Source organism: Saimiri boliviensis, chromosome 6 (assembly GCF_048565385.1).
Source record: "Saimiri boliviensis isolate mSaiBol1 chromosome 6, mSaiBol1.pri, whole genome shotgun sequence".
Taxonomy (NCBI): domain Eukaryota; kingdom Metazoa; phylum Chordata; class Mammalia; order Primates; family Cebidae; genus Saimiri; species Saimiri boliviensis.
The window spans coordinates 40,944,449-40,965,348 of NC_133454.1; the positions used below are offsets into that span (position 1 = coordinate 40,944,449).

General features: G+C 38.3%; 2 protein-coding genes and 1 pseudogene across 2 annotated transcripts in view; all 3 read right to left on the bottom strand.

Annotated features, from left to right (window-relative positions):
- Positions 1 to 3,040, bottom strand: part of LOC101048062 (uncharacterized) — a 71,762-nt gene extending 68,722 nt beyond the window's left edge. The window contains exons 1-3 of the mRNA XM_010334611.3: positions 2,932 to 3,040; positions 2,046 to 2,312; positions 904 to 966 (exon numbers count right to left, since the gene is read on the bottom strand). Of these exons, the coding sequence (XP_010332913.3) occupies positions 904 to 966; positions 2,046 to 2,312; positions 2,932 to 2,938 (337 nt within the window). The 5' untranslated portion in view covers positions 2,939 to 3,040. The remainder of the gene's footprint in view (positions 1 to 903; positions 967 to 2,045; positions 2,313 to 2,931) is intronic.
- A 4,637-nt stretch (positions 3,041 to 7,677) lies between these two features.
- LOC101048706 (caspase recruitment domain-containing protein 16-like) lies at positions 7,678 to 16,408 on the bottom strand (annotated as a pseudogene).
- LOC104650681 (putative caspase recruitment domain-containing protein 17P) lies at positions 12,553 to 20,891 on the bottom strand. Its single transcript, XM_074400497.1, has 5 exons — positions 18,506 to 20,891; positions 17,620 to 17,886; positions 16,828 to 17,029; positions 16,481 to 16,543; positions 12,553 to 12,634 (listed from the first exon to the last, which is right to left on the bottom strand). Exons 1-3 carry the CDS (start codon positions 18,510 to 18,512, stop codon positions 16,971 to 16,973), a joined length of 333 nt encoding a protein of 110 aa, XP_074256598.1. The 5' UTR covers positions 18,513 to 20,891; the 3' UTR covers positions 12,553 to 12,634; positions 16,481 to 16,543; positions 16,828 to 16,970.
- Between the last annotated feature and the right edge of the window lie 9 nt (positions 20,892 to 20,900).

Below are 20,900 nucleotides of genomic sequence, written 5' to 3' on the forward strand. Positions count from 1 at the left end.
GAAAATTTGCACAGATGAACAAAGGCAGCATGAAATACGTTGATGTGGAAAAGAACTAATTAGAATAGATGTATTGAAGAAAATTATACAATAATCTTTTAGTGGATGAAATGTTTGGTTCCTTCATAAGGAAGTGTGAAAAGAGTAGAAAAAAATATGTAGAAGTATTTAGGTTATTTTTTATCTATTTTTCCATAGTAAAGAATACAGTATTTGTTTATATGTTGAATATCCTATGCTGTGAAATATTTAAGAAAATATTCATGAGATAACCAAACTTAATAAATTCAGTAAATATCTGAAACTGATAAATATATTTTGCATTCCTACCCTCTAAATTGCTTTCAGATATAAGTTTTATTTGAAGAGGGCACTGTAGGAATAAATGTTCTTTAATAAAATAATAGAAGTAAAAATGGAGAGATGGTTCCAAATTTGAGAAAAGCCTGCACAAAACTTGGCTTGAATATTGAAGGTACATGAGAACAAAGGGTTCCATATGACTTCCTGGTTTGAACAACTGGTGGTGGTAGCACCAATACCCAAGTTACACAAAACCAGAAGAAATTCAGGGTGGGGAAGAATGGCATGCTCAGCTCTGAAACTGTTTAGATAAGGATGTCTCTGGGACATGTGAGGGAATATTTCAGTAGGCTTGAATAATGAATTTGGTACTTATTTGGGTAATCAGGATTTGAGATACAAATTAAGAATTTTTAATATAAACACGGATAGTGAAGCTGTGGGACAGTTTCTACAAAAGCAGAATAGATGATGAAAAGAAAATTATATAATCAATCTATGAAAATGCTCCATAGCCCATTCACCCATGGTTCATCCTACAAAATTAGTGTCAAGGAAGATGGAGGGTCAAAGAATGCTCTTGCTTTAAAGTAGCATTACCTGGGAAGGAAGGAAGTACTTCTTTAGAATCTTGCATATTAAGGTGATGTCCAGATGTTTGAACTATGAAAAGATAAAGGATATTGAAATAGTCACTTATCTCTGGAAAACTTTACCCCAGTGTGCAAAACACTCCCCACTAAAAATTTCTCCTATAACACTGACTGACTGACATTAAATAATGTTCAAGATGTTCTTTAACTTAGAGAGTGGTGAGAGGTATTAAATGGAAGAGACAGCAATAAAAAAAAAAGGTGTTTATTACTTGTAGATGAAACAGAAACATCTGCAATGTCTGCTTAGACAGGCATAAACTTTCCCTAACCCTTAAAAAAAAGGTTTTTACTTTCAAAGAACGTCTCCCTCCGAAGTGGCTTTAAGAAGTTCCACTGAGATCAGTGACTGTGAATCCACCAGAAGTCTCATCCTCACCATGTGGTAGGTCCAAGTGGTGATGAAATTTGGCCAGCTCAGTTCCTGAGCACTGTATCAGGTCTGAAGAAGGCTGCAAGTGGAGGCAGTCCAGGCCTCACAGCATGAACTGCAACCTGGTAACAGGCAAGTGGGTGATCTTACTCAAAAAAAATATAAGGAGGCAACTGGAGGAACGAACCCACTAGAAAACTTTATTTTTCTGTACATTCAATATGTTCTCTGAGTGTATCACCATCACTGAAATATATCGTATTCTTTTTGCAGGGGGAAATTTTGGAGAAAAGTTATAAAAAGTATTTGATTATAAATCTTAAAGCTTCATGTGGCTTTACAACTACTTAAGTGCTTAGGGTCCACTTTCACTAAAAAAATAAATAAATAAATCCACAAACAAATATTATGCCTTGACAGGAACAGTGGAACATACAGTGTGAAGCTTTTCAGATAGTTCTCATGAGCTTCTGCAAATGAACTACAATATACTCAGAACAGGAAATGAGCTTTTATCAGAAGAGGGCCACTGAGGATGGGGAAACAGAATCAAAGGAGAGTCAAGGGACATGCAGTAGGGGCCCTGATACAGAAATATGGCCCTGAAGCCAGAGATAAGAAAGTTGTCTGCAACTTAAGACGACTAGGAAAGACCTCACATGGTAGGCACATTGATAAGCCCTATGTGCACTTAAGTGTGAGTTACTGATCCTTACCTGCTGAGAGTCCCAGCTTCTCTGCCAGGTGACCATCTTCTTCGCAAATGTATGTGGTGCAAACTTGGCATGCCCGAGCCCCTTTCCGAATAACAGAGTCAAACAAAGCTCGGGCTTTATCCATAACTGTAGCATTTTCACATTTTACTTTCTCCATCTCTTCCTGGTTCAGCACCATTTTCTCTAATAATTCATCCAGTAAGCCATTTATCATACCTTCACTCACTGATTGGATAAACAGCTTTCTCTTCTCCTTCAGGATCTTGTCTGTTCAGACAGAGCACAGAGATTTCTCACATCATGAAAACAGCCTCATATTCCTCTCATGTTATCAACAGAAAGAGATCTTATTTAAGTTTCATTAGTAAAATGTCCCCCTCCTCTCACTTGGGTAATCCCTCTTCTTACTGTATCACTATCCTACTTGTTTCCCTCAGTAGTTTCTGTACCTGTGCATGGAGTGGCCTGAAGACTGAGTTTACCATTTCCAGGTTCGTCCCTGGAAAGCAGAGACCATCCTTTTGTGTCCCATGTTTATTTAACTATGAATAATAAAGTAGCCTGTTTGCTTTAGGAACAATAACTGCTAGTACTCCTCCTGTGCCAATTCTTTACCCTCTGTTAGACTTACAACATGTAAGGTAGAGTTTAAGATTGCAAAATGATAGCCGGCTACCTCTAAAAGCCCTCAGTTCCTTTCTGGTTTGCCTTTCCTTTCTAAAGGCTGCGAGAGTCTTCTGGTTTCTTCTCTCCCCTCTCATCTCCCTCTCCCTCACTTCAGCTCACCTAAACTTCCACAGATACTAATTATGGCTTCCAGAAGAGTCAGCCCCTTCCAAAACTCTTTCTTCCCAGAGACATGTTCTTGGAACAGTGAAAGACTCACCAGCCATGGCTTTTCTCTTCTATCCTCCTTGTGTGAGCTGAAACTGAAAGCATTTTTCACCTTCCTTTCTGGCATGGGTGTGTACACATATTGGGAAACAACCACTGCACATGCGTAAGCATGTCTATTTCTTTTTTTTTTTTTTTTTTTTTTTTTTTTTTCCGGAGAAAGAATCAGGACTGTAGCCTGCGTCAGAGAGGGTATCCATGGGATTTTTCTTTTCACCAGCCCTTGGAATAGATTAGGATAGGAGGGGAATGGGGCTTAGAGAGTAAGACAGGCTTGACAAAGTGTGTGTACAATTAAACTCACATAGTGGACATTTCAATCATTAGAAAACTTGATGGAGAAAAATAACACAACCTGTGGAGAATGTGAAACACTTCTCCTTGCCCCACCTCGCGGGCATAGTTGTGGGAAATGTTCCAGTGAAGGCATTTTGCTTTAAGAAGTATTTTTCACCAAAATTAAAGCTTTTTAAATCGAATGTCCTTCCTTTTTAAGTTGTTTTTTTTTTTTTTTCTTCTGTTACAGGATATTATTCTGTTGTTCAGGCTGGAATGCAGTTACTCGACCTTGGCTCACTGCAGCCTCTATCACCCAGACTCAAATGATTCCTCCAAGTCAGCTTCCAGAGTAGCTGCAACTACTGGCACATGCCACCATGGCCAGCTAATGTTTGTATATCTTGTAGAGACAGGATCTCCCTAAGTTTTCTAGGCTTGTCTTTAACTCCCTGGCTCAAACATGTGCCCACACTGGCCTCTCAGTTTGCTAGGATTATAGGCATGGGCCACCCACCCATCCTAGTTGGTTTATTTTTGAGGTATATTGCATCATAGAGGCCCAGAGCATAGGCTCTGGAATTAGAATGTTGAACTTAGCATTTTAAACTTCCCTTCCTGGAAAAGATATTCAACTTCCCTATGCATTGGTTCCTCTGTCTGTAAAATAATTTTATTAATAGTATGTACCTACACAGTTTTGAGCATCAAGTGAGGAAAAATGTAGAAAATGCATGGAACATTGCCTGGCAAATGGTAAGCAGATAATGAGTGATATTACTACAATTAATATAAATATTTGAGTTCAGAAAAATAATCAAGGATGATTATTTGCAGATTATCTAGTCAAATTTATCTTTTGTTAGAATCCTCAAGCAGTGCATCTAGTCATTCATTTAGCAAACATATATGGATGACATTGCTCTAGGTGTCAGGGGTTCAGTTGAAACACATCATGGTCCTTTCCCCCTTGGCCTCACATTCAAGAGGGGAAGACAAATGTGAAGTCTGGTGATATGATTTGGCTCTGTCTCCCTACCCAAATCTTACCTTGAATTGTAATAATCCTCATGTGCTGTGGGAGAAACCTGGTGGGAAATAACTGAATCATGGGGGCTGCTTTTCTCAATCCTATTCTAATGATAGTGAATAAGTCTCAGGAGATCTGATGATTTTATAAAAGGGAATTCTCCTGCTCATGCCCTTTTTTGCACACATGTAAGACATGTTCTTGCTCCTCTTTTGCCTTTTGCCATGATGCTGAGGTCTCCCCAGCCAGGTGGAACTGTGAGCCTATTAAACCTCTTTTTTGTTCTATATAATCACTCAGCCTTGATTATGTCTTTATTAGCAGTGTGAGAACCGACTAATGCAGTAAATGTATACCAGGTAGTGGTGTGCTACTATAAAGATCTCCCAAAATGTAGAAGCAACATTGGAACTGGGTAAAAAGCAGAGGTTGGAACAACTTTTAGGGCTCAGAAAAAAATAGGAAAAAGTGGGAAAGTCTGGAACTTCCTAGAGACTTGTTGAATGGCTTTAATGAAATGGTGCTCATCTCGGATGAAGATGAGAAACTTGTTGGGAACTGAAATAAAAGTGACTCTTGCTATGTTTAGAGAAGAGATTGGTGGCATCTTGCCCCTACCCTAGAGATCTGTAGAACTTTGAACTTGAGAGAGATGATTTAGGGCATCTGCCAGAAGAAATTTCTAAGCAGCAAAGCATTCAAAATATGACTTTGGTGTTGTTAAAAGCATTCAGTTTTATGTATTTACAAATATATGACTTGGAATTGGAACTTATGTTTAAAAGGGAAGCAGAGCATGAAAGCTTGAAACATTTGCAGCCATATGGTGTGATAAAAAGCAAAACTCATTTTCTGAGGAGAAATTCAAGCCAGGTGTAGAAATTTGCATACCTAACAGAGAGTCAAATGTTAATCTCCAAGATGTTAATCTCCAAGACAATGGGGAATATGTCTCCAGGGCATGCCAGAGACTTTCCAGGCAGCCCCACTTATCACAGGACTGAAGGCTTAGGAGGAAAAAAAAGTTTCCATGGGGTGGGCCTAGGTCCCCTCTGCTGTATGCAGCCTGGAGACTTAGTACCCTTCCTCTTGGGCCACTCCATCCATGGCTAAAAGGGACCAAGATACAGCTTTGGCTGTGACTTCAGAGGTTGTAAGCCTCAAACCTTGGCAGATTTCATGTGGTGCTGAGCCTGTGGGGGCACAGAAGTCAAGAATTGAGGTTTGGGAATCTCTGCCTAGATTTCAGAGAATGTATGGAAATGCATGGATGTCCAGGCAGTAGTTTGCTGCAAGGATGACACCCTCATGGAGAACTTCTACTAGGGCAATGCAGAAGGGACATGTGGGGCGTGAAACCCCCACACAGAGTTCCCACTGGGACACTGCCTAGTGGAGCTGTTAGAAAAGGGCCACCATCCTCCAGACCCCAGAATAGTAGATCCACCAACAGCTGGCACCATGTACCTGGAATAGTTGCAGATACTAAATGCCAGTCCATAAAAGCAACTGGGAGGAATGCTGTACACTGTAAAGCCATAATGGTAGAGCTGCCCAAGGTCTTGGGACCCCACCTCTTGCATCAGTGTGACCAGGATATGAGACATGGAGTCAAAGATTATTTCAAAGCTTTAAGGTTCAGCTGCCTCACTGGATATTGGACTTGCATGAGGACAGTAGCCCCTTTCTTTGGCCAATTTCTCTCATTTGGAATGGATGTATTTACCCAATGCCTGTACCTTCATTGTATCTAGGAAGTAACTAACTTGCTTTGATTTTTTTTTATTTTACAGGCTCATATGTGGAAGGCTCATTGTCTTAGATGAGATTTTTAAACCTTTTGGGTTAATGCCGGAATAAGTTAAGACTTTAGGGGACAGCTGGAAAGCAGGATTGGTTTTGAAATGTGAGGACATGAGACTGGGGAGAAGCCAGGGGCAGAATGACAGAGTTTGGTTCTGTGTCCCCATCAAAACCTCACCTTAAATTGTAATAATCCCAAGGTGTCATGGGAGGAACCCGGTGGGAGGTAATTGAATCATGGAGGTGGGTTTTTCCCATGTTGTTCTCATGTTAAGTCTCATGAGATCCGATGGCTTTACAGAGGGGAGTTCCCCTGCACATGCCTTTTTTTCTGCTGCCATGAAAGATGTGTCCTTACTCCTCCTTTGCCTTCCACCATGACTGTGAGGCCTCCCAAGCCATGTGGAACTGCACATCTATTAAACCTCTTTTTCCTTTATAAAGTACCCAGCCTTGAATATGTCTTTATTAGCAGCATGAGAACAGACTAATACACCTGGTATGGAATATGTTACTGGAATATTAAGAATGTTCAAATGTAGAAAGTGATGAGAAAGATAAAAACTTAATTGGTGAAATAGGAAACAGGGAGTCAGGGAAGGCCAGAAAAGATCTCTGCCTTTGGAATCACATGTTCAATTGATTATCCCAAAAATAAATTCATTGTGGTTAATTTATTTTATAAACCTATTTGATGAAAGATAGACTAATAGCAAAATGCAAACAGTATGTTATGTTTATCAAATTTTTTACTGAAAATTATCTTGGGCTGTTATCTTATTTATTTTTTGGAGAATAAGGACGCAGAGTTGCAAAAACATCTACCTTTTGACATGTGGGCCCCCAGTTTTATTACCTGTGCTCTAGGTGAAGACTTCAGTGTGTTTGGCTTAGGCTAGAACTCACTGTGTAGGTGGACATTGATGTAGCTTTTAAATTAAGGGGTTTCCCATCATGTTTTTTTGTTTGTTTGTTTGTTTGTTTGTTTAGACAAAATCTTGCACTGTCTCCCATCCTGGAGTGCAATGGCACCATCTCACCCCACTGCAACCTCTGGCTCCCAGGTTCATGCAATTCTCTTGCCTCAGCCTCCCAAGTAGCTGGAATTACAGGTGCACACCACCACACCTGGCTAATTTTTTGTATTTTTAGTAAAGACGGGGTTTCACTATGTTGGCAAAACCAGTCTCTAACTCCTGACCTCATAATTCACCTGCCTCGGCCTCCCAAAGTGCTGGGATTACAGGTGTGAGCCACCACACCTTGTCTCTCATGGTATTTTAGCTTTACTTTGCCAGTGACTTAATTCAATTGCAGCACAAGCTTGTGCTCGTTGCCACTGGGAAAATTTGTAGTATGAAAAAAAGTATAAATTATCTGTACATTACTTCCTTTACAATCATTTACATTTAAATTTATTTACTGATTCATGTTTTTTTCTCTATTAACTTAAGTATTTTACACGGGGGTTTCTCCCCCAGCCAGAGCCATGAATCACTGAGTTGAAACACACCAAAGTGGCATCCAAGATACAGAAATCTTGACTAGACCATATATCTAGGATGTAGAACCATGAGCCATGAGTCTCATGTTCTGGCAAGCTAAACATTGAGCCACTAGATTGCAGGGACCCACTGTTTTCTCAAAAATGAAGATGTCATAAACTGGTGACAACTCAATATTTAATTCAGGAACATAAAATAACAATTTGTGCTATACATGTACACTGAAATGCTATTCAGTCATAAAAGGGAAAAATTACTAATATATACAATAACATGGATGAAAAAACTTAGGCTTTCATTATGAGTGGAAGAAGCCATATAGGAGGGAACACATACACTGTGATTCCAATTATGTAAAGTTCTAGATTAAGAAAAACTAACATATAGTGATAGAAATTGAATCACTACTTTTTATCTCAGGAGAAGTGGAAGGAGATTGAGAACTATGGGCATGACAAAACTTTCTGGGGTGACAAAATTGGTTTGCCTATTCATTGGAATGTTATTATACCATAATATCCATAAATCATTAATAATCAAATTATATTCTTAAAAGGGGTACATTTTCTTTGCTGTAAATTACATTAAAATAAACTTAAAATTTTGAAGCAAAATGGTCAGTGGTTGTAATAACAGATTTTTTAATTGATTTCTGGACATATTTCATAAATTAGTAAACATTTTGGGAAGAAGAGTGGTTCTTATAGTGACTGAGCTGTAATTACCAACCACCCAAGTTGGATGGGGATTTGTAGACAGAGTTGGTATAATTTATAGGAACCAAGTTATTTTCTGAAATATATACATGGGAAATAAAGGGAAAATCATCTTAAATGAATGTAGCATTTATATTATAAATAGTATTTTAAATGTTTATAACATTTTAAAATCCTGTCAGCATGAAGTCTGTGAAACAATATCATTTTAAATAGCAGAGTCAGTGTGAAATCTGTGAAACAGTATCATTTTAAATGACAAGAGTAGGTATTATAATAATCTCTGACATAGAAGACAGAAAATTCCTGTGCTTGGGTTTTGGCCGTCCCATTTCCAAGCCTTAGAATATCATGTACCCTTTCAGTTTACCCAGCTCCTCTTCTTATTTATATTTTTGGACTACCAGCACATTTTTGAGTAATACAACTTAGAGCACTAATCAGTTATAACATGTTATTTTATTTTTTCTTTACCTAAAAGCTTCCTCCTTTGTGCACAGCTTATCAGTGTGGACTTTGGCGTCTAATAGTCCCAAGGTCAACTTCTGTTTATGAGCTGTAGATTTTAGACAAGTTATTTAACATCTCTTATCCTCTGGGTTCTCATGTGTAGGAGGGACCTCATAATTATTCTTACCTTCTAAGATGTAATGCCAGATACAGAGAGCATGCCACAGTACATCTCATTTATAGTAATCATGATCTATACCCAGAATCAAAGTAATGTTAAAATGCACTTTTTAGTAAAGTACTTCTAAATTTTTCATATGCTTCATTTTGATATGTTAAATAAACATTAATTGCATTTTGTGAATAGGAAGACCAGGCAACAAGTTAACTCAAATCCTTGGTAAGCACAAGTTGGAGAATTGGGTGAGAAGCCAATCCACCTCAATACTTGCTCTATATGATACGCTTCTCTCCAACTGGGCACTACACTGGAAAATCTGGAGTATACCAGCAGACAATGGTTTGTTTGTGTCAGTGGGAAATAAATTCTAAGAGACAGACTGGGTGAAGACTATGATAATTTATGAGTTCCAATTTGCAACTCTGTATATAAACCTTGAATTCTAGGAAATAAAAGTCCTTTATTCAAGGGGAGCAGAAGTGTGATTCTCCAGAACCGCTCAATGAAATTGGCTCTAAGAAAAAGCCCCTGAATTTCAGAACTGCCTGAAGTGTTATCTTTTACCCCCCTTTATCATTGTATTCTGAGCATGGCACCTCTGTGACTTTTCTTTCCATATCCTTTGAGCGTCTAGAGAGCAAAGCTTGCTGCTTCCTTCTGGGCTTGAGGATGTGGGCATAGCTGGGTTGTCCTGCACTGCCTGAGGAGCTGCAAGAGACAAGGAATATCATGAACAGTGGTATCCCTCTTTGTTCCGCTTTGTTCTTATAGCTTTGTCTATGTATGAAGCTACAGAGGAGGAAATACATTCCTAGAGGACAATCCTAATCAATCTAGTCATTAACATAGATGAGTGAGTTTGCCACTAATGGAGCACATTTCAAGCCAGAGATTTCTAGGTATGAATTACAGGGAGGATTTACTTTCATATTTCAGTATTTTTACAAGCATTTTAGATAAAAACATAGACAGGAAGCTTGTCAAGGCCATGCATGATAACACACTCAGGAAACAATGTGTGAGATAAAATAAGATACAATTTGTTTTGAAAAGATTCAAACCCTAGGATAAAATTTAATGGGAGCTGGTCTTAATTAACATTAATTAATTTTTTAATAAATGTTCATCTTTTTATTTATTTATCTAATAGATATGATAGTAAGCACTAGGATTATTTTTTAAATAATCCTTTGTCCTGTCCTTCAACATCTCCTCCTACTATATATACACGGGAGGACAAGAATATTAAATACTATATATAAACTAGAATGAATATAAAACAGAATGATTAATGCTAAAATCAAGGTGTGCTCTAGATGGATTTATAGCACTAAACATTGTTTGCACAAACCTGTGAGGCAATGTTTTCAGAGTTTCTGTGAGAAAAGCCTTGAGCTTTTATTTCATCACAGGTTCAACACAATTGACAATATGATGTACTTATTAAATAAATTAATGTAATCTTTGTTTCAAGATAGAAATGTGTTTTCTTGATATGCAGAGGATCTTTTAGAAACCACTAAGTCAAATAGTAATATTTAATTTTGCAAACAAATGTCAAAAACTGTTATACAATCAGTTAGATAAACAAAGACAGCATGAAGTGTGTTGACATGGAGAAGAACTAATTAGAATGGATATATTGAAGAAAACTATAAAATAAAATTTGGTAGAAGAAATGTTTGGTTTCTTCGTAAAGATTTGTAAAAGCAATAAAAAAAAACAACTAAAAAAAAGTATTTGGGTTATCTTTGAGAACACAGTATTTGGTTATATAGTGAGTATCCCATGCTGTGAAACATTTAAGAAAACATTCATGAGGTAATCAGCCTTAATAAATTCAGTAGATTAATATCTGAACTTTATAAAAAATTGCATTTTCAGTCTCTAAATTGCTTTTAATTATAGGTTTCTTTTATTTTAAGGGGGCTCTTAAGGAATAAGTTTTCTTAAATAAAATAATAGAAGTAAGAATAGAAAGGCACTTCCAAATTTGAGAGAAGACTGCACAAAATTTGGCCATGGCTTGAGTATTGGAGGTGCGTGAGAGGAAAGAAGCCAACATGAGTTTCAAGTTTTCTGGTGGAACAACTGGTGATGATGACACCAAAATCAAGTTACACAAAACTGGAAGAGAAGCAGAGTGGGGAAGAATGGCATGTTCAGCTCTGAAATTATTCAGATAAGGGTGCCTCTGGAAGATGTGAGTGAATATTTCAATAGGCTTAAATAATGTAGTTTTGTACTTATTTTCATAATCGGAATTTCAGACACAAATTAAGAATATGTTAGTATAAATATGAGTTGTCAAGCTGTGGGATCATGCTCTTGAAAAACAGAATAGATTAAAAAAGAAAATTATACAATCCATCTATGGGAATTTCCATTAGTCCCTTTAAGTACAGTTCATCCTACTAAATTAATGTCAAGGAAGATGGGGTTCAAAGAATTCTCTTTAAAAAAAAAAAAAAAAAAAAAAAAAAAAAAAAAAAAAAACAGCATTACCTGGGAAGGAAGAAAATAGTCCTCAGGAGTCTTGTGTACTCAGCTAATTTCCATGTGTTTGGACCTAGAAAAGACATGAAGGACATTGAAATAGCTACTTATCTATCCAGAAAACTTATCTATCCAGAAAACTTGACCATAATGCATAAGACATTCCCACTATGAATTGCTCCCACAACCCTGACTGAATGACAGTAAAGAATGTTCAAGTCTACCAAAGCTCCCATCCTCACCATGTTATAGGTCTAAGAGATCATAAGAATGGGCAAACTCAGTTCCTGAGCACTGTGTCAGGTCTAGGAGGGTTGCAGGTATGATCTACATAGCCTCACAGTATGATCTGCAGCTCAGTAACAGGCAAGTGGGTGATCTTACTCAAAAGAAAATCCAAAGAGGCAACTGGAGGAAGGAGCCCACCGAAATGTTTACTTTTCTATAATCATTGGATGTATTCTCTGAGTGTATCAGCATCAGTTAAATATTATTTTATTCTTCTTGGAGGGCAAAACTTTTAAGAGGAGTTATAAAAAATATTTGATTACAGACCCTGAAGCTCATGTCAGACAACTGCATAAGTGCCTAGGGACACCCTGGACTCAAAAATAATAAATCAATCAATAAATATTGTGCCTTGCCAGGATCACTGGAACATAGAATGTGAAGCTTTTCAGATGGTTTTAAAGAGCTTCAGCAAATGAACTACCACGTACTTAGAACAGGAAATGAACTTTAATCAGAAGAGGGCTGCTGAGGCTGAAGGAGCAGAAATAAAAGAGAGTCAAGAGACATGCAACAGGGGCCCTGCTACAGCAATATTGCCCAGACACCAGAGATAAGAGGGTAATCTGCAGACATATTTGATTTCTTAACTCTTAACTCACATGTTGAGTTTAATTAAGATTGCAAAATGACAGTCCCAAAGACAGGGCCTGAGTGATCTTGAGTGTGAGTCACTGATCCTTACCTCTGAGAGTCCCAGCGTTCCTGCCAGGTGACTGTCTTCTTCACAAATGTATGTGATGCAAATTTGGCATGACAGAGCCCCTTTCCGAATAACAGAGTCAATCAAAGCTCGGCTTTATCCATAGATGTAGCATTTTCACATTGTACTTTCTGCATCTCTTCCTGGTTCAGCACCCTTTTCTCTAATAATTCATCCAGTAAGCCCTTTATTGTACCTTCACTCACTGATCGGATAAACAGCTCTCTCTTCTCCTTCAGGATCTTGTCTGTTCAGGGCACAAAGGTTACTCATGTCATAAAAACAGCCTCAGATTCCTCTCATGTCATCAAAAGAAAGTGACCTCATTTAGATTTTATCATGAAAATGTTCCCCTCCTCACATTTGGGTAAACCCTCTTCTTACTATATAGCTGTCTTACTTGTTTCCCTCAATAGTCCCTGTACATGTGTATGGAGTGGCCTGAAGACTGAGTTTACAATTTTCAGGTTAGTCTCTGGAAAGCAGAGACCATCCTTTTGCGTCCCCTGTTTATTTAACTCTAAATAATAAAGTAATGAAACAGAAATAGCCCATTTCCTTTAGGAACAACAGCTGCTAGTACTCTTCCTGTGCCAATTCTGTATCCTCTGTTAGACTTACAATATGTAAGAGTTTAATTAAGATTGCAAAATGACAGCAGGCAACCCCTAAAGCCTCAGTTCCTTTCTGGTTTGCCTTTCCTTTCTAAAGGCTGCAAGAGTCTTCTGGTTTCTTCTCTCCCCTCTCTTCTCCCTCTCCCTCACTTCAGCTCACCTAAACTTCCAGAGATACTAATTATGGCTTCCAGAAGAGTCAGCCCCTTCCAAAACTCTTTCTTCCCAGGGACGTGTCCTTGGAACAGTGAAAGACTCGCCAGCCATGGCTTTTCTCTCCTACTGTTCTTGTGCGATGTAAAAGTGAAGCATGTTTCACCTTCCTTTTTACCTTCCTTTTATCCTTTCCTAGCAGGGCGTGTACACATATTGCAAAACAACCACTGCACATGCATACGCATGGATGCCACACTTCCAGACAAATTTTTATTGCCCACGGACCAGGAGATTCCCAGCGGATGAGCCCCACGGGTCACAAGCGCGACTCTGGTGGCCGGCGCGGTGGTTTTGCCTGTGCCCCAGCGCGGCGGTTCTTGGTGCGGAGTAAACCGAACCAGGTGCCCTTTTGGTCGACCTTCGGAGCTCCAGGAAGGCAGAGTCGCCTATTTACCTGACTGAAAACCGGACTGAAGAGGGAAGCCAGACTGGAGAGTTCCCAGCAGAAAAGTACCAGGAATCTCAGTGCCGCTGTTTCAGCCAGCACAGTGGGTTACTCAGATTCCAGCACTGGGAATCAACAAGTTGGACATCCACTCAGAGACCCAATTTGAAAGTTGGCAATTACAAAGACGACAGGTGGATAAATCCACAAAGATGGGAAGAAAACAGCATAAAAAGGCTGAGAACACCCAAAATCAGAATGCCTGTCCTTCTAAGGGGATCATAGTTCCTCATCAACAAGAAAATGAGGCCTGATGGAGAACGAGTGTGATCAATCAACAGAACTAGGCTTTAGAAGGTGGATAATAAGAAACTTCTGTGAGCTAAAAGAACATGTTCTAACCGAATGTAAAGAAACTAAGAACCTTGAAAAAAGGTTTGACAAAATGCTAACGAGAATAGACAATTTAGAGAGAAATATAAGTGAATTAATGGACCTGAAAAACACATGAGAACTTCGTGAAGTATGCACAAGTTTTAACAATCGAATTGATCAAGCAGAAGAAAAGATATCAGAGGTGGAAGACCAATTTAATGAAATGAAACAAGAAGACGAGATTAGAGAAAAAAGAGTAAAAAGAAATGAGCAAAGTCTCCAAGAAATATGGGAAATATGTGAAAAGACGTAATTTATGTTTGATAGGTGTACCTGAATGTGATGAAGAGAATGAATCCAAGCTGGAAAATATTCTTCAGGATATTATCCAGGAAAACTTTCCTAACCTAGTAAGGCAGGACAATACTCAACGCCAGGTAATACAGAGAACACCACAAAGATATTCCTCAAGAAGAGCAACCTCCAGACACATAATCGTTAGATTCACTAGGGTTGAAACAAAGGAGAAAATTTTAAGGGCAGCCAGAGAGAAAGGTCAGGTTACCCACAAAGGGAAGCCTGTCAGACTCATAGCAGATCTCTCAGCAGAAACTCTACAAACTAGAAGACAATGGGGGGTCAGTATTCAACATCCTTAAAGAAAAGAACTTTCAACCCAGAATCTCATATCTAGCCAAACTAAGCTTCATAAGTGAAGGAAAAATAAAATTTTTGCAAACAAGCAAGTACTCAGAGATTTCATCACCACCAGGCCTGCTTTACAAGAGCTTCTGAAAGAAGCACTACATACAGAAAGGAACAACCAGTACCAGTCATCCCAAAAACTTATTGACAGGTAAAGAGTATCACCATAATGAAGAATCTATATCAACTAATGGGCAAAACAGCCAGCTAGTATTAAATGACAGTATTAAACTCACATGTATCAATATTAATCCTAAATTTAAGTGGATTAAATGTTCCAATCAAAAGACACAGACAGGCAAATTGAATGAAAAGTCAAGACCCATCGGTAAGCTGTATCCAGATCTATCCCACATGCAAGGACACACTAAGACTCAAAACAAAGGGATGGAGGAAGATTCACCAATTAAATGGAGAGGGGGAAAAAACCCACAAACAAACAAAAAACAAAAACAAACAAACAAAAAAATCAGGCGTAATTTTCATCTCTGAAAAAATAGACTTTAAAAGTAACAAAGACTAAAAGAAACAAAGAAGGACATTACGTAATGGTAAAAGGATCAATGCAACAAGAAGAGCTAATGATCATAAATATATATGCACCCAATACAGGAGTACCCAGATACATAAGACAAGTCCTTAATGACTTATAAAGAGACTTAGACTCCCGCACAATAATAATGGTTGACTTTAACACTACATCGTTCACATTAGACCATCGAGATAGAAAATTAGCAAGGATATCTATGACTTGACCTCAGACCTGGAACAAATAAACTTAATAAATAGTTACAGAGTTCTCCACCCCAAATGCATAAAACATACATTTTTCTCAGTATCACATTACACCTATTGTAAAAGTAACCACACAACTGGAAGTAAATCATTTTTCATGAATTGCATAGCATTTCATAAATTTAAATGAAATATTGGTTGGCTGTTTGTTTTTTCTTCCCTTATTCCTTCCTGTCTTCGTTGTTAAGCACAATTATTGGCATAAAAGAGATCTTTAATACCTATTTTTATACTGCATTCTACCCTGGGCAATAGAGCAAGACTCCTGTTCTCTCTCCCCCTTTCTCTTCTTTCTTTCTCTCTTTCATAAAAAAAGAGAGAGAGAGAGGAGAGAGAAAAAATATTCATGAGATAACCAACCTTAATAAATGCAGTGAATATCTGAAACTGATAAATAATTTGCATTCCTACCCTCTAAATTGCTTTCAGATATGTCTACTTTATTTGAAGAGGGCACTATAGGAATAATTAATTGTTCTTTAATAAAATAATAGAAGTAAAAATGGAGAGATGGTTCCAAATTTGGGAAAAGCCTGTACAAAACTTGGCCATGGCTTGACTATTGAAGGTACATGAGAACAAAGGGTTCCATATGAGTTTCATGTTCCTGGTTTGAACAACTGGTGGTGGTAGCACCAATAACCAAGTTATACAAAACCAGAAGAAATTCAGGGTGGGGAAGAATGGCATGCTCAGCTCTGAAACTGTGTAGATAAGGGTGTCTCTGGGACATGTGAGGGAATATTTCAGTAGGCTAGAATAATAAATTTGGTACTTATTTGGGCAATCAGGATTTGAGACACAAGTTAAGAATTTTTAATATAAACACGGATAGTGAAGCTGTGGGATAGTTTCTACAAAAGCTGAATAGGTGATGAAAAGAAAATTATATAATCAATCTATGAAAATGCTCCATAGCCCATTTACCCATGGTTCATCCTACAAAATTAGTGTCAAGGAAGATGGAGGGTCAAAGAATGCTCCTGTTTTAAAACAGCATTACCTGGGAAGGAAGGAAGTACTTCTTAGGAATCTTGCATATTAAGGTGATGTCCGGATGCTTGAACTATGAAAAGATAAAGGATATTGAAATAGTCACTTATCATCTCTGGAAAACTTTACCCCAGTGTGCAAAACACTCCCCACTAAAAATTTCTCCTATAACACTGACTGACTGACATTAAATAATGTTCAAGATGTTCTTTAATTTAGAGAGTAGTGAGAGGTATAAAATGGAAGAGACAGCAATAAAAAAAGGTGTTTATTACTTGTAGATGAAACAGAAACATCTGCAATGTCTGCTTAGACAGGCATAAACTTTCCCTAACCCTTAGAAAAAAAGGTTTTTACTTTCAAAGAACGTCTCCCGCCGAAGTGGCTTTAGGAAGTTCCGCTGAGATCAGTGACTGTGAATCCACCAGAAGTCTCATCCTCACCATGTGGTAGGTCCAAGTGGTGATGAAATTTGGCCAGCTCAGTTCCTGAGCACTGTATCAGGTCTGAAGAAGGCTGCAAGTGGAGGCAGTCCAGGCCTCACAGCATGAACTGCAACCTGGTAACAGGCAAGTGGGTGATCTTACTCAAAAAAAATATAAGGAGGCAACTGGAGGAACGAACCCACTAGAAAACTTTATTTTTCTGTACATTCAATATGTTCTCTGAGTGTATCACCAGCACTGAAATATATCGTATTCTTTTTGCAGGGGGAAATTTTGGAGAAAAGTTATAAAAAGTATTTGATTATAAATCTTAAAGCTTCATGTGGCTTTACAACTGCTTAAGTGCTTAGGGTCCACTTTCACTAAAAAAATAGATAAATAAATCCACAAACAAATATTATGCCTTGACAGGAACAGTGGAACAGTGTGAAGCTTTTCAGATAGTTCTCATGAGCTTCTGCAAATGAACTACAATATACTCAGAACAGGAAATGAGCTTTAATTAGAAGAGGGCCACTGAGGATGGGGAAACAGAATCAAAGGAGAGTCAAGGGACAGGCAATAGGGGCCTTGTTACAGAAATATGGCCCTGAAGCCAGAGATAAGAAAGTTGTCTGTAACTTAACATGACTAGTATAGACATCACATGGTAGGCACGTTGATAAGCCCTATGTGCACTTGAGTGTGAGTCACTGATCCTTACCTGCTGAGAGTCCCAGCTTCTCTGCCAGAGAACAATCTTCTTTGCAAATATATGTGATGAAAATTTGGCATGCCCCGGCCCCTTTCCTAATAACAGTGTCAAACAAAGCTCGGGATTTATCCATAGATGTAGCATTTTTACATTTTACTATCTCCATCTCTTCCTTGTTCAGCACCTTTTTCTTTAATAATTCATTCAGTAAGCCATTTAATATGTCTGCATCTGCTGAACGGATAAACAACTTCCTCTTCTCCTTCAGGACCTTGTCTGTTTGGAGCACATGGATTTCTCACATCATGAAAATAGCCTCATATTGCTCTCATCAACAGAAAGTGGCCTATTTTAGATTTTATCAGGAAAATGCCCCCCTCCTCACAGTTGGGTTATCCCTCTTCTTACTATGTAGCCCTCCTACTTGTTTCCCCCAATAGTCCCTGTACAACTGCATGGAGTGGCCTGAAGACTGACTTTACTATTTCCATGTTAGTCTCTGGAAAGCAGAGACCATCCTTTTGTGTCCCCTGTTTATATAACTCTAAATAATAACATAATGAAACAAATAGCCTATTTCCTTTAGGAACAACAGCTGCTAGTACTCTTCCTGTGCCAATTCTGTACCCTCTGTTAGACTTACAATATGTAAGAGTTTAATTAAGATTGCAAAAGGACAACAGGCTACCCCTAAAGCCTCAGTTCCTTTCTGGGCTTGTTTTTCCTTTCTAAAGGCTGCAAAAGTCTTCTAGTTCCTTCTCTCCTCTCTGTCCTCCCTCTGCCTCACTTCAGCTCACCTAAACTTCCACAGATACTAATTATGGCTTCCAGAAGAGTCAGCCCCTTCCAAAACTCTTTCTTCCCAGGACATGTCATTGAACAGTGAAAGACTCACCAGCCATGACTTTTCTCTCCTACCGTTCTTGTGTGATGTGAAAGTGAAGCATGTTTCACCTTCCTTTTTACCTTCCTTTTATCCTCTCTTAGCAGGGCGTGTACACATATTTCAAAACAACCACTGCAAATGCATATGCATGGATTTTTTTTTTCAGGGAAAATCAGATTCCTGAACTGTAGATTGCATCAGAGAGTGTATCTTTGGGAGAATTTCTTCACCAGCCCTTCGAACAGGTCAGGGTGAGAGGGGACTGGGACTTGGAGAATAAGAAACGAATGAGAAAGTATGTGTACAATTAAACTGACACAGTGAAGAGTTTCCCATTCATTAAGAAAGTAGCACAACATTTAGAGAATTGGGTCCACTGCTCTCCCGGGCCAACCTCACATGGGAATTCTTGGAAAATTACGTCCCTGTAAAACAATTTTGCTTTAAGAAATGAAAACATTTTTACCAGAATTAAAGCTTTTCTTATTTAATGTCCTTCCTTCTCAGGGGATTCTTTTTCCCAATACAGTGTTTTACTCTGTCACTCATGCTGGAGTGTAGTGGCACTAACACGGCTCACAGCTGCCTCCGCCTCCACCTTCCTGGGCTCAGCAGAGGAACCTAGGCACATGCTACCATGGCCAGATAATATTTTTTCTTGCAAAAAAGAGACTCCCTATGTTTCCTAGGCTAGTTTTGACATCCTGCACTCAATAAATTCAGCCACTTTGGCCTCCCAAAGTGTTGGGATTATAGGTATGAGCCACCTACCCATCTAGGATGGTTTTCTTTTGAGGGGCATTGCATCATAGAGGCCCAGAGCCAAGACTCTGGACTCAGAATGTTGAACTTAGCATTTTAAACTTCATTTTGTGAGCAAGAAATTGAACTTTCCTATGCATTGGTTCCTTTGTCAGTAAAATAATTTTATTAATAGTACATACCTACAGTTTTCAGCATTAAGTGAAAGAAAAATGTAAAAAATGCATGGAACATTGCCTGGCAAATGGTAAGCAGATAATGAGTGATATTAGTATGATTAATACAAATATTTTACATTAGAAAAAAAATTAAGGATAATTATTTGTGGATTATACAGCTAAGTTTTGTTAGACTCTTCAAGCAGTGCATCCAGTTATTCATTTAACTAATATATATGGACCATATGGTGGGAGGAGCCAGGGGTTCAGTCAACACATACCACAGTCATTTACCCCTTGCTCTCACATACAAAAGCAGAAGACAAATGTGAAGCCCTGAATGTAGTATGTAACTGGGATATTCAGAATGTGCAAAGATGGCAAGTGATGAGAAGAATAAGAAGTTAATTGGAGAAGTAGGAGACAAAATATTTGAAGACTCATGAAAACTGTAGAGAGAGAAGCCACGGAAGGCCAGAAGAGGTCTCTGTCTTTGCAAGTACGTGTTCAACTGATTACACCAGAAATAAACTCAATGTGGCCAATTTATTTTATGAATCTCCTTGATGGAACATGGACTAATAACAAAATGGAGATAGTACTTTATGTTGATCAATTTCGTTACCAAAATTTTTCTTGGGTTATTGCCTTATCTTTAGAGAATAAGGACCCGAAGTTACAAAAAACATCCACCTTTTGACATGTGGGCCACCAGTTTTACCTCCTGTGCTCTAGGCTAGGAGATAAATGTGTTTGGTTAGAGTAGAATGCACTGTGTAAGAGGACGATGATGTGGCTTTTAATCCCTGGAGTTTCTCATGATTTATTTTCCATCTTTACTCTGACAATGAGTTAATCTGATTGCAGCAGAATCTTGTGCTCCTTGCTACTGAGAGGATTTGTAGCATGGAATAAAGCAGAAATTACCTGTGCATCACTTCTCTTCCATTCCTTTATTTTTCAGTTTACTTACTGATTCATTTATTTCTCTATTAATTTAAGGATTTCACATGAAGGTTTCTCTCCTAGCCAGAGCCATACACCACTGAGCTGAGCATGCCTAAGTAGAATCCAGGACACAGAAGCCATGACTAGACCGTATATCTGGGATGTAGAATCATAAGCCTCAAGCCTCATGTCCTGGGAAAGCAAACACTGAGCTACTAGATTGCAAAATCCCACTGTTGCCTCAAAAATGAAGATGTTATAAACAGGTGACAACTCAATATCCAACTTAGGAGCAAAGGAAATAATTTGTGCTATACACATACACTGAAATACGATTCAGTCATAATAGAAAAAATACAAATATATGCAATAACATGGATGAAAACATTATGCTTTCATTATGAGTGAAATAAACCATATACAAAGGAACACATACCCTGTTATTCCAATTATATAAACCTCTAGATTAGAGCTAACTAACATATAGTGATAAAAATGTAATCCCTGCTTAGGAGAAAGGGGCAGGAGATTGAAGA